This window comes from Diadema antillarum, unplaced genomic scaffold (assembly GCF_040938485.1).
Source record: "Diadema antillarum isolate AM-2024a unplaced genomic scaffold, OU_Dant_1.0 seq00000775_RagTag, whole genome shotgun sequence".
In the NCBI taxonomy this organism is placed as follows: Eukaryota; Metazoa; Echinodermata; class Echinoidea; order Diadematoida; family Diadematidae; genus Diadema; species Diadema antillarum.
The window spans coordinates 1,485,393-1,499,775 of NW_027271664.1; the positions used below are offsets into that span (position 1 = coordinate 1,485,393).

The window sequence follows — 14,383 nt, forward strand, 5'->3', positions numbered from 1 at the left end:
AATGTATATGTTTTGTCGAAAATTTTGAATAAATTTATATTGAATTGACTTGAATCTTAAAGATCTCGTATCATAATGATGCATGTCTACAAATAATTATTCAAACTAATCTCATAATGTTGTAAAGAAATTGATATCGTCTGCTTCGAGGCAGTATGGTTAATATAAATGGTTAAAAATTTGCACATAGGTGATTCTTCAACTTATGCAAAGACTATGCCAATACCATGCCAAAACTTGTAATACCCCATCTATGGCGAATCAATGCCAGTCTGATGAGTCTGAGAAATTGAATTTAGAAGAATTAGGAAATATAAAATGGGAAGTTGTTCATACAGGTATATCTGGAAACTCGTTAAAAAAGAAAGGATGGAATACAATTATATTGATGGTTCAACATATCATTATCACATCGTTGTCGTTTTTTCTCTATTGCTTCTACCTTTTCCACATCATCTCCATATTGATATGATTACGATGTATTTTATTGTGTGATAAATAAAATGGCAGCTTACACGGCAGAGTTATTCAAGTGTAAATATAAACCTGAGGGCTGAAGGCACGGAGAGGGTGGGGTAGGGTAAGGGGAGGGCATGTTGGTGTTATGTGGGTGTGTCTGTGTGCATGTGTTTATGTTTTTTCGCAGATGGCCTTTTCTCTCTCTCTCTCTCTCTCTCTCTCTCTCTTCGAGAAGCAATGAAAATATGCCCGTTTTTTCTAAAGCAAATTATCCATCAAGTTCCTGTTTTGCGGGCTTTTGCGAGAATATGTGTAAAAACAAAAACAAAAAGCGGATTTCGTTGTCTTTTTCTGGTTAAAAGAGTTGCAATGTAAGTTTGACATTAGTTTGCACAATGTTGGCATTACTGCATGTTGTCCTTATATAGTGTAAGTTGATGTTATTTTGTAGTATGTTTGTGTATAGCGAAGTCTGTTTTTGTATGATGTCTTGTTTTTGTTCTGTGATAGTTGCTGATTCTTGTGATATGAAATTGAACGAAATTCGAATAAAGAATTACTTTAAAAATAGTATTGTTGCTAACAGTCTACATTTATATTTGCCTTACGCTTTGGTTTTCTTTAGGAACTCTTGGTATTGCTGGTAGTTTTACATAATGTTGGTCCTCGATGTGCATTTAACACTGGATGTAGGTACCCTATTATATCACAAAGGATAAACTGAACAGTTTTTACGAGGTATCACGGTCCGCGCCATCGAAGACCACGAACCCTCGTGTCACATACTTAACCCTCACACATCATCTTCATGGACAATCTGTGATGTTAATCATCGGTTTGTGAATTTGAAACAACACAAAAACCAAACACACACGCAAACAATTAACCCCGCCCCCTACACACACACTCACAAACACACGACAATAGTACAACAAAATATTACTGAGCTTCCATTTTGGTACTGATTTAACGACACCCGCTTTCACCAACATTAATTATTAGTGTGTGTTGTAAACAATGATGATATTACAGCAAGAATCGTCAAGCTAAATAATTAACATAAGAGAGAGGTTGATTTCATCTAAAATTGTGATGGTATACAATGTATGTTCTACTCTTTGTTTTTCTATATAAGGACTTATTCTCTAAATTAAAGGGTGATCATGGTCTTAATGACACAAACGAGTCATTAAGTTATCTTTTCCCCCTTTGTTATTCAGAGTTGGCATGCATTTGATCTCATCTGTGGGTTAGGAGACAATGTGAGGGATATTTTGTATAATATCTCTTAACGCGTGTCCTACCTGGCATGGACTCAAATGAATGTGACTGAAATTGAAAATAAAAGGCTCTGCTTGGTAGGGTCCAGGGGTTTGACTGATCTTTCACATTCCGTTACCCGTTCTTGGATTTCAACATCCAATTGGGACTGGCGTTATTGTTTCATGGAATTTCTAGAAATTCTATACCTTCCTCATGTTACATTTTCTACCACCTTAGATCGTCCACTTTTTATTAGTTGGACATTTATTAAATGTAAATTAGTATATTTGAGCAATAAATGAAGTAGGTTACCACAAATTTATAACATCGCGCATTCATGTTATAACTGACACGACTCTTAAAGCTTTGATTGAGAACAAAGGTTACAATGTGCACACTGTTTGTACGTGTGATTGATAAGGTCTATCTGTCTCTGTGTGAACCACAAAGTCCATAATGGTATAGTGTATGAATTATGTTTATTCATCGCGTTAATTCATTCACCAAGATCTCATTTTTGTGGATACCTTATCGTTTTACAAACTTATGTTTGAACACTTCTACATTGTATAGAGATATCACACTGTAGACCTAGTCGGGACGTATTACTTACGATACTCAAATGCGATGGGTTTTTTCTGCGACTTATGATTTCAAATAAATATATGTGATCTTACTTGGATGAATTGCTGCTAAGTTTGTATACTTTACATGCTTTATCGAAAAATCACGTTTTCGCAAATAGCAATCTAATAGACAATAGTCTTAAAAACAAAGCACACTTACACAAACAAACAAACAACATGTATGTCGATTGTTATTAGATTCAGTGGAGACAGACAAACGTTTTAGTTCATAAATATTCTCCTCCTTGCTTCATTCAGTATTGACAAGACAATAATCTAAGATAACCTATGTCACAATAACGCCATTTATTTGTGATGACAGTATGAATTTTAACAAATTTAATGAAGTTTGATAAACTATTCAAGACAAGCAAGGTTAGCCACAAATGTCTATCCAAGCTCAAACAATATTGCATTCGTCTGCTATCATAAACTGCATCAGTTGTACTCTTTCGATTCATAATATAATTCTAATACTTATAGATTCACGTCAAACTCATACACAACCAAAGTGAAAGCATACTAGAGAAAGAATTTTGTTTTGTGTTTGTTTGTATATATCCCTTTATTAGCCCTCTGAATTTTGCACATTAGTTTATATTATATGTATAGGGCATAGCAATAACGGATGATTTTGTTATTCCGAAGGTCCGTTATTCCAAACAAACAAATTCCGTATTTTACCATAGTCGCTGATCCCCAAATGAAATTGTGTTCGTTAATCTGATCATCAGGTAGCCTTATTGTAGAGGTTTGTTACTCAGAAATTTCGCTGTTCTGATGGATATATTATTTGGAATTTCGAACTATATTTGTTCATTTTCGGATTAATACAATTTCGGAAACAGTGAAACACCCGACACATGTGTATGATTTGTGTCTGGGAGCAAGATTAAAGCTAACGTATTTCAGAGAGTGGTCTGTTTATTCTTGTGTGATACTTGCGTAGCGCAAAGTGTCCACATAAGCGCCCTTTTTAATTTCAAATTTGAGGTCATGATAATCATGTGTGTGTGTGTGTGTGTGTGTGTGTGTGTGCGTGTGTGTGCGTGCGAGCGCGTGATCATGCAGTGGAGCCCTCCCAAGAGGTTCATTCCAAGATAGTGCTAAATACCCATATTAAAAAAAAAATCCATGAGTCATACACCGAGGAGTCATACACCCTTAGACTAATTCAGCTCACAAACTAGACACCATGCAGGTAAAACAGACCCATAAGCTAGACACTTCTACGTACATTCTAAGATGTAACGTCCAGCTCGTGTCCAGTTCTTTGGGCCTCATTTTGATAGTGTCTAACTCGTGGTCCTTATTTGCGTAGTGTCTAGTTTTTTGGATAGTAAAGCTCATGGGCCTCATTGACATTAGTGTCGTGTCTGTGGTCTGTTTGACAATCAAGCTGTATCACTCATGGGTGTCGAGCACATGATGTACACCACTCGAAAGAACCCAATTTGTAACGTGCTCATAACGGGAATTATACACAGGAAACACAATGGCGCGTGCTGTAGCAGTTATCTTAACTGATACTTTATCATAACTACAAATGTCAGCCATGCACTGATCTGAAGACCGTAATATCATTCTCCAATTCTATTGTACAAGTAACACATCCTAATTATCCTCAGGTTGGCCTTTGGCCGCGGAAAAATAAAGCAGAATGAAATGGCCATAATGGAGTTTACCGTCTAAGTACGCGTTACATTGTGATATGGAGTTCATTATCAAACACGATATGCGCAAACAGGCAAGTTTACTGCTCATTGGACCTTGGACTATGTCTCCTACGAACAAACAGTGCCAACAGCATGATGTAAGCTACATGATCTCGAAATACGAAAATTTTAACAACTTAATAAGAAAAGCAAGCAAACGGCTGTGTCGCGGGTAGGAACGTCACATTTACTTCCAGGCGCTCACAGACGAATTCATTTTGTCCCGCAAGGGTTTATTACTTGGGGTGTATTTCAATATTTTCATTTTTCACTATGATTATTGTGATTGCCTGAGAGTATTTTAGGACATTACGATCCAAACATGTATTCAACTTATTCTTTTTGAATCACCTCAGTCTCAGACTACCAGCGATGGATAGAATATATTACCTCAGATTTCTCCTTTTGACACTGACTGCTATTATGTTTTGTGACCACAATATAAAAGGTAAGTTCAACTTTGCTTTCGTGAATCTGCACTCAATTTAATCTTTGCCGAGTAATTACCAATATGATAGATTGGTTCATAACGACAGATCCTTCAAGAAAACTACAAAATTCTGAGAATGTCTTGAAACATTATTATGGATAGAGTTGTTCGTTATTGTTGTATTTCTTTCTCTTAAACCGTTTGGAATTCAGCCAAACAAAGTTACAACCCTCGTGTTGTAGACTTGAATAATAAAGTTTCTTCATTTCAACGTATCAAATTCAACTTAACCAATGAGTTTGTTCACTTCAAGTCTTCACCAAGTATCAGTTTTTAGATATATAGGCCCACAACAATCTATTCAAAGTTACATGTTTATTACGTTAGGGGCCCAAGAATAACGGAATAGAGGGACAATCCTTAAGTGGTTAATATTATTAGGATAATCTGCTTATAATTATAAGGGGAATGATTAGAGTAGAGTGTTATTTAACGATTCTCAGGTAAACATTCGTGGTTCAAATTCATGAAGTTCTTCCGTCGAGATATTTTTATTGCAACTGATCGACAAATTGCCCTACTTTGACGTAACTAAGCAATGAATTGATCAATCTTTTAGTAGTAGCTATGTTATAAACAAATCATTGACGTACATTGTCGAGTAGGATTCGAACCTACAACCTCCTGATCGCCGGACAGGCGTCATCTCTACTATACCACCGAGCTTTGAATAATTACGCAGTACCCAATGCATGCTATAAGGATAGAACCAACACTTGCTGTCGGGCGAAAGCTCGGTGGTCTATTCGGAGATGACGCCTGTCCGGTGACCAAGATGTCGTAGGTTCGAATCCTACTCGAGTATGTACGCCCATGATTTTTTATTATGGCTACTACTAAAACACTGATCATTTCAGTGTTTATTTAAGTCGATGTAGGGCAATTTGTCAATCAGTTGCAACATTCGTTGTGCTTCAACGGACAAGTATGACATTATTGACTTTATTTTGATTTTGCGGACAATACTTTGAATTTCGTATTGAGGACATTGTTGGTTGACTTCAAGAGTAGAATGGTAACAAGACTATGTGCTAATGATGTCATTTGTTGCGTTCTATTCTTACATCTTATCTTTATGATCACCTTAATCAAATGGAGAGAAGAAAACATTTTTTTTTTTCGTTTATATGTGACCGTGCACCACAAAATGAACAAAAAGTCGCACACACTGATTCTGTTTGAGGAATGAAAATGGGTGAAATGAGTCAACCGAGCCGATGTTGACTTTTCCATATTTTCTGAAAGGCGAGCCTTCTTCTACATAATGCTAAAAGCCAGCCAGTGCTATACTGGCTGGTAATTCTAATTCTAGTTCCAATTTTTCTTTGAATGTTAGTACTTGTGTGTTCACTCTTTAGGTTTCCCGTATCTCCTCCGAGGACTCGCATGTCGAGTTGTTCTCTTTTCACCATTATTCAAATCATACTACTACACTATTGTCAACATTGTTAAATCAACTGTTCTTACATCTGCAGAATGTGGTTGTCTGTATAATCACTATTAATGTATTGAGAAGATTCTGTTAGTGCACCTGGTATTTTTGCCTTTCATTTTTGTTTCTCTTTATTTTGGTCGTACGTTGCATCCGTGCTCCTCATCTTTACACTCTGTTCAGAATTTGGGACCTACGCTTAACAAGCTCGCTTTTTAAGTAGGTTCCGTCATATTTCTTTACTGTACATCCAAGTCGGATATTATGATTCACTATGTTTTTATTATATTTGATGTACATTCTTTCATTGAGAAGTATGAAAATAAATTGAAATTGAAATTGAAAATTTGGGATCATAAAACGGGCAGGAAAGCGTGCTTTTAACCCGTTTTTCTGGAACAAAACTTGGCAGAATAGTGTGATTAAGTGTGTCTTTAGAGTCCCGTTTTCACTTCTTAAAAACCTTGTAAACACTTCACTTTCAAGTAGTATAAATTTTGAAAGGATGGAGCTACTGATTTGAAAGGTTGCATTGATTAAGGACAACATGTGTTGATAGGGTATGATCAATTTCAATTTAATCTGATAATCCCTTCATTGTTGTTACTCCGGTGGTTTACATCCTGTTTTTTGTCCCATTCATTGCACATCCAGCACGGCTTGGTAAAGATTAAGCGCTTTTAGAAATAGACACTACACTTCAGAGCTTCTTTTCTCACTTCACACTTTTCCTGACTGTGTGCCTTCTTTCTGATATTTAGATAGGTTAGGAGAGACCATTTGATTTGAATTATAAATCATTTTAAAGCTAAAAGTCTGCTCTCTCAGAAAATGCTATTAACCAAAATGTCATGTCCTGCGACTTTTTGTTTGTTTTGTGGTGCATGGTCACATATAGGTTCATTTGGACAACATCGGTTATTTTGATTTAAGCTAATATTACCTATTATGTCACATATTTTCGGGCTAAAAATGTTTTAACATCACCGTATAAATAAGACAACTTATCCAAAGTTTTAAACCTGAAGTTTTGTATGGAGAAGAAATTTCTCATCTATAAAGCATTTACATTTGATGATTGAAAACTTAAGAAGGAGTGAACAACTTTTCGCTAGTCATACCAGAGAAACTTGGGTATCAAAATAATAGTATGAAGAACAGTACTACTACTACTAATACAAATCAATCTGATCTCTTTGCTTACCCTTGGTGCGGGTCAAGAGATATTCATCATGCATACAAGAAGTTTAGAGTACACGCTATATGTATGTTCAAAGTTCAATGCATGCACACAATCACGCGAACTTAAATTTCTGCCGTCTAGCGTCAGTGGTAGGCACTGCCCCCAACGTTCAAGGATGGAAAGGAGAAGACATTCTATTGCGGTGTGACATCAAGGAGGAGCCTCTCGTTGTGCAGTGGGTCAAGGAGAGCTTCTTAAATCCCGAACAGAAGACGCGTAAGGCTCAATATTTCGATGGAAATTTTGAGAGCTTTGAGGAACGGTTTGATATCGACAAGAACTTCAGCCTCGTCATCAGCAGTTTGGAGGTGCTAGATGAGGGTCGTTACTATTGTCAGGTGCTGCTGAAGAATTCCCAAAGTTTTGGAAATTCCACCATCATGAAAATTAGCTGTAAGTAACATCTGTCTTTATTCAAGTCATAATTAGTGGAGAGAGAAAAAGACTGATATGAATAGGTTACCGGTGAATATAAAAACGAAGACGCTTTAGACACTCAATCCAACTGAAAAGAAAGAGACGAAAGAACGACATGTCAGTGACAGTTCTTCACAATATCATACTGTCACGTTGACTTATGAAATAAAGCTAACAGTTAAGCCAATTTCAAGAGTAATCGTGGCCATAATTAATTATGTACTGAGACTAATTGTAATCAAACCTTTTGCTTGAAAGAAATACAACATGACGCATAAAGTATATTAATATTTGTTAGTCAAAGCATGTTTACATATTATTTTTATTTCAAAAGCACGCTTAACCTTCCATGTAGATTCTTTTTGATAAAGCATTACATTATTTCTTAGATTTGCTACAATTACATATCTGAGACTGTTTTCATATCACAAGTTTCACAGCAAACATATAAATCAAGATAGTAGGGTAAACTGTGCAAAAAGAAACTATACATAATAATTTTATGTCAGAGAGAAAGACTTACATTTAAAATCATTTTTAGCAGGTGGACCTTGTCTTTATTTATTTATTTTTTTTTATTTTTTTTTTTTTTGGGGGGGGAGGGGAAACATTTCCACGTTGTTTTGTCACAGAAACTGTCCTATTTGACATTATATAGATGATGACTGGCGGGGGAGGGAACATGCCGAATGTTCCACCCGAAGGGTTTGAAATGCTATTGAGGGAGGTTATAAGTCCCGAGACGAAGTCGAGGGACTTATGGCCTCCCGAAATAGCATTTCAAACCTTGAGGGTGGAACATTTGGTACATGTTCCCGACAACAAACGTCATCATCTGTTATATTATATGGGTTAGTCAAATACGTCAACGTCAACCACAAAGATCGTAGAGATTCAGTGTAGAAACAGTACGAACTTTGCAGCCACGGCCACACCATGTATGGTAGGGGTATGGTAGGTGTCCAACCTACCGACCGGGTCCATAACGACCGGCCGCGCATTATAATGGCATTGCGCGTACAGAAAGAAAATGTACGCATGGGACTACGCGCAACGGTGTTCGATTATTCACTTGGCTACGCTACCGAGTAAAATGTGGCGAAAACAACTAAGTATTCCCTCTAAATTACCGAAATTTAGCAAAATCGAATAAGGTTTATCGTGTAACTAACGTTACATATATTATAACTAGGCCTACCTTTGCTGACTCGTTGTTAGATGTAGAGTATCCTTCCGTAATAAATTTGACGATTTTGACCGCAAAATTGTCACCGCCGCTTGTACGATCGAGCACACACGTTACATATACACATGACATAAACATTTTGTCGCCCGCTACGACCGTACGAGTTGATGCAGAAACGAGAAATGAATGTGAAAAAACAAACCGACTCATCTAATTTATTTCAATTACGATGAAAAGTTTCCTTATGAAAATCAATTCAAATTCATCAAACGGTCCTTCAAAAGTAATATCGAAGGATTCAAAATATATTCAAATATTATTGGGAAAAAAATGACGGCTAGAAAAAAACAGCGGCCTGTCGAAAAAACGCATTTAAGTGCCCTTTATACGTATTCTCAGGGTGGTCGGTGGAAATGAGCAGGGCAACGGAGTGCGGAAAAAATGACACCCCACGCGTTCGAAACCGCCATCTAAGAGCGCGTACCTCAGATCGCATTTTCAGTGCGCGCTTGTGAATCCGGAGTATTTTCTCCACACGTGAGTAAAATTTCAGGCCAATTGTGAGATTTTTCACGTTTCTATTGATAGAAAAACGTTAGGTGTCCGGTATTATGGACACCCAACCATACTACCTATCGACAGGGTACCTTCCTATCGGCACCCTGCGTATCATGGCTGTTTGCGTATAGAACGAAAAGGTACGCGCGGGATTAAGTGTCATTAGCTACAAAGACAATAAAAACGAAGAAACGAAAATCAAACTAACAAACCAAGCTAAAAATTACACATCCGCTCAGTAACGACGCATGGCTGTGAAATTCACGTGTATTACCAATGCTGTGAAATTCACGTGTATTACCTATGGAGGGGAGGCCGGGGGTGCCGATCGCAAGGTACCCTTTTTAGCTGCGCGAAGAAAACGGAACGCAGGCACTAAAATTGCGCTATTTTAAAACGGAGATTCATAATTAACGAGACGGTCACGACATTCAAAACTGCAGTATTTATGGCATATTTGAGGTAAGAATTAGGCGAATTTGTGTTATATTTTTAGAATAAACAAGCTACAGATCCTTAGGGTGACGATAGGTGGTACCCCCAACCCTACCAGCATAGCTATAGCATGCATGTGCAGCTACTAGCACTACGCACTACATAGCTCGCTCGCGCAGAGCCAATTTACTGTGCGCGCGCGGTCCTAGGCCTTCTGTCATTTGTTACGTGGAAATGTTTTCCCATGGGAGAACATTACCAAGAATGTTCGCCCATGGGAGAACATAACGAATGTACCTCCATCACCAGCCAATCACTAACTGGTATTTGACTAACCCATTTAATAGTACCGTTTATGCCCTAAAACAAAACAGATGTAGTCTGCGGACAGTTAGTGTGTGAACTTTCTGTACAAATCAGTCATGAATAATATTTTGATAAAATTACATTAAAGTTGTTTTCCCTATAACAGCAGTTTCTACAAAGGCGTTACCATAACAACCATCAACATTAAAACAAAGTCAGACTTTTGATGATCGAGTTTTCTATGACAAACAAAATGTTCACTTGTATAGAAGACATATTCAGACAGGTGCAGTCACTTGTCTCACATTTGCATTTCGCATAATTGGAAACATGTTTATTTTTTACTAGCTTTATAACTATACTATAGATAATGATTCTTTTTTCATTTGTTACGCTGTTCCTTTTTTATCATATTACTTATGAATTGTATGTAAATTAACTCTTTATGTGCCATGGTGGAAACCCCCTGTGTGCCACGTTATTCTGAGACACGAAGGTATGATAGTCATGCTTTGAGAAAGAATTCTGTTTTTCCGATTTGTATAACTTGTACAAATTTCTGTTAAGATGGGCGTAATAGTAGGCAAAGTTAAAGAGGAATGCCAAGCTTTGTTTCGATATAAATTGTATGCCGACTCTATTTTCATTTTTTTTTCTTTTAATGACCAGTTGCTACATTACTATAAAGGCATGACTTTTGCACATTAAACCGTGAAAGAAACATAGAATGTACGAGTAAATCTAGTTGGGAACATCGCTTGATAGTCGATCACCACATAGAATGCAAGCCGTATATGAGAGGAACAAAGGCATGAGAAACGCTTTCATTGTGCCGCGGGATTAGCAGTAATTAGCGGCTTATCGATCGGTCTTGGCGGCTTTGTTTGTTGAGCAGAATATGCGAAGTTGGAACGCCGTCGACTGAGTCGGAGGTGCGAACGTGGCACATAAAGAGTTAAGAGTGATTTTAGTATTAAGTCATAGAGCTGGTGTTATCATCCTAAATTTCGAATTCAAATGAAAAAAGGTGAGTTTTGTTTATTTTGTGTTATCATCCAATTGTCATAATCATGTTTCTTCATCTGAGCATTGTTCAGGTTGTAGTCTCATTTGTAAAATAGCAAATCCAAAGAAAAACAAAACAAAACAAAAGCGAAAATAACTCTTCGTTACATCTACGCAAAGTATCAAATGATGTGTCATGTCATTTATTTGCCGAGTAAAGATTAGGATCCGTATTATAACATATACGTCATTTCAAAATAATTGTCTTTTTTCCCAGCGATGGTATCAGGACATACGATTGAGGAGTGTGCTGATAGAAGTCAATCTCGTCAAAGCTGGTGTACATATCAATCTCCCTCCAACACCCCTTCCTTTAGTCTTACGTGTGTCGTGAGAGGATTCAAGCCTAACATTTCCATGCTATGGACCGAGGAGTCGGGAAAGAGACTGTATTCCGTGGTTTCACAACAGAACACACTTTCTGATGGCACATACGAGAGGTTCGAGACAATCACTGTTTCAGCTGAACATGGGACAGAGCAAACCTTCATGTGCGTGGCTACCGGTGACTCCATAAATGGAACGTCGACCAGAGAAATCACTGTTCTGCCTTCATCAGGTTTCGTGAAATGTTGCCTATTCTATGTTTATGAAAAATAACTGGCCTACAATTGATATTACTTAAACCAATGTTCTTGATGAGATTTGTAGCGGAGAAATATAATTCGCTCTTTCATATTTTGAGCAAAGTAGCCCTCGCGCACAAAAAAGTGCCCATTTTACTGGTCTCCAATTTACTGAAAATAAAAGAAGAAAATATTCATTCAAGGAAAATGTTAACTAATTTTAATGAAAAAAAGTAGGAAAGGCAGAAGAAGAGAATTTAAAGAAGTAGAAGAAGAAGAAGAAGAAGGAGAAGAAGAAACACACGACAATTGGCAGGGGTACGCGTCACAAGTCCAACACCAACGAGCTATAATTTAGCACACTGGTCGGACAGTCCGTGATATCGACACTTCTAGGCAAGTACAGGCGTATATGACGGCCCATGAGTTTAGGTAATTACAAAAGGTCCACGAGTCCGATTCCTATTATTATCATAGTATGCAGTGCTGGTCTCATGAACCGCTTTTTTATTTGTTTGTTTTTTTGTTTTTGTTTTTGCCTATGAAGTTTTGGACTCGTAGGCCTTGTTTGCCTAGTGCCGGACGCGGACTCTTGACCTTTTTACCTAATGTCAAGCTGACAGGCTTTATGACTTGTGAACTGTCGTATGACTCATGAACCTGGACCTTTTATCAATATCGAGCTCTTTGGCCGTATGACTCGTGGGTGTCGGTCTCGTAGGATGACTAAATTAGAAGTGTGTCCTTTGAATAATTTGTTTTGTCATCAGAATGATGATAATGTCACCGTGCATCACAAACCTAACAAAAAGTCGCACCCCTTGATTTTACATGAGCACTCCATAAAAGTGGAACAGGTCAACCAAGTCGGTTTTAAGGTTTTATACTTTCTGCAAGAGCTAGTCCTCGTCATCGTCTTATTCTTAAGTTTGGGATCATAACAGGAATGGTAAAGGGTTTTCCAGCAGATTTTCTACAACCATTTCTTGTAGAGTTGTGTGATCAGGTACGTCTTACAGGTCCCTTTTAATTTCTTTAAAATCCTTTGCACACTCTTGACTTTGAACTCTAATAACTTTTGAAAGGGAAACGCTACTGCTTGAAAGTTGGCATTAATCATGAACAGAATGTGGTAATACAACATCTTGTATCTCAGCTTAATCTGATAATACCTTCATTGCAGGGGCCGCGGAACCGGGGGGCTGCAGCCCCCCCCCCCCCCACTCTTTCGGATCGTGAAAAAAAAAGAAAAAAAAAGAAGAAAGGGGAAAAATCGGGGGGAAATCACACTACTCGAATTTCTCACAAAAAAGTTTGCTTCAAATCGCTTTATCTTGATTTTAAAAGCGCAAAAGCTCCGTCTCCGCAAAAGCTCCGTCGAGCGAAAAAAGAAAAAAGGGGAAAAATCGGGGGGAAATCACACTACTCGAATTTCTCACAAAAACGTTTGCTTCAAATCGCTTTATCTTGATTTTAAAAGCGCAAAAGCTCCGTCGAGCGGGCGGGGGCATCCCCCTCTCACACCCTCCCCCTCTACCTCATTAGACTTTGTACGTACACACAGATGATGCACACGCGGAATAAGAGCTAAATGCCGTGATTTTGCTATTAACACTTTCCTGAAAAAAGTCCAAATTATTTCCATTAATTTTTTTTTTTTTTTGGGGGGGGGGTGGGGGAACTAGAAAAAAAAAAGTATTGCACCAAAGTTTGCACCAGATCGCTGAATTTCAGGTCTGAAAATGTAAAATCACCTTCGTGTGGGAAGAGAAATATCCCTTTTGTACACCCTCGTGTGCATGCCTTTTCTGTTTGATTGCTTAACAGACAACGTTCATGAAATTAGTTGTAATAATGAATTAATGCAAGAAGTTTATTTAAATGCTACCACTTTTAGACAAATTGTTCAATAATAATCCACATCAAAACATCCTGCTACCTTAAACAAGTGGGGCCGTTTCAAGTCGATGAAAGACGCAAAAACATGCATCAAATTGCACCATTTACAACATCAAAATGCAAAAAGTTCTCATCGTGGGAGGCGGGATACCCCCCTCCCACACCCTCCTCCCCTTCCCTCCTCTCGCTCGGGCTCGGGCGCTTCGCTCCCTCGGATAGTAACCGCCGCCCTCTCAATATCACAAGATCATTATCCAGGCTACGCCGGTGCGTCTAAGCGGGGGAGGGGGGGGGGGGGGGGGGGGGGTTAAAGTCGATAACAGACGCAAACAGATGCATTAAATTGCACCATTTACAACATCCAAATGCAAAAAGTCCTCCCCGTCTGTGGGGGGGGGGGGGGGGAATCCCCCTCCCACTTACACCCTCCCCCCGTTCCCTCCGCTCGCCTATGGTAACCGCCGCCCTCCCAAGATCACAACATTATTATCCAGGCTACGCCGGTGCGTCTAAGCCCTCCCCCCACCACACTGAAAAACGTTCCGCGGCCCCTGCATTGTTGTTGCTATATAGTGGCTTACATCCAGTTTTGTAACATTCATCGCACAGCTAGCACGGCTTGATAAAAGTTGAGCGCTTGAATAGACCCCATACTTTAGATCCTCATTTCTCACTTCACACTTTTCCAGAGTGCGTGCTTTCTCTCCAATATTTAGATATGTT

General features: G+C 38.4%; 1 protein-coding gene across 4 annotated transcripts in view; it reads left to right on the forward strand.

The window, feature by feature from the left end:
- Positions 1 to 14,383, forward strand: part of LOC139738927 (uncharacterized) — a 238,710-nt gene that overhangs the window by 124,914 nt on the left and 99,413 nt on the right. For 3 of the 4 annotated variants that reach the window (XM_071649550.1, XM_071649553.1, XM_071649551.1), the window contains exon 2: positions 7,310 to 7,621. In XM_071649550.1, the coding sequence (XP_071505651.1) occupies positions 7,310 to 7,621 (312 nt within the window). Of the gene's footprint in view, positions 1 to 4,460; positions 4,512 to 7,309; positions 7,622 to 14,383 lie in introns of those variants that run through there. The other variant, XM_071649554.1, reaches the window with a different exon arrangement.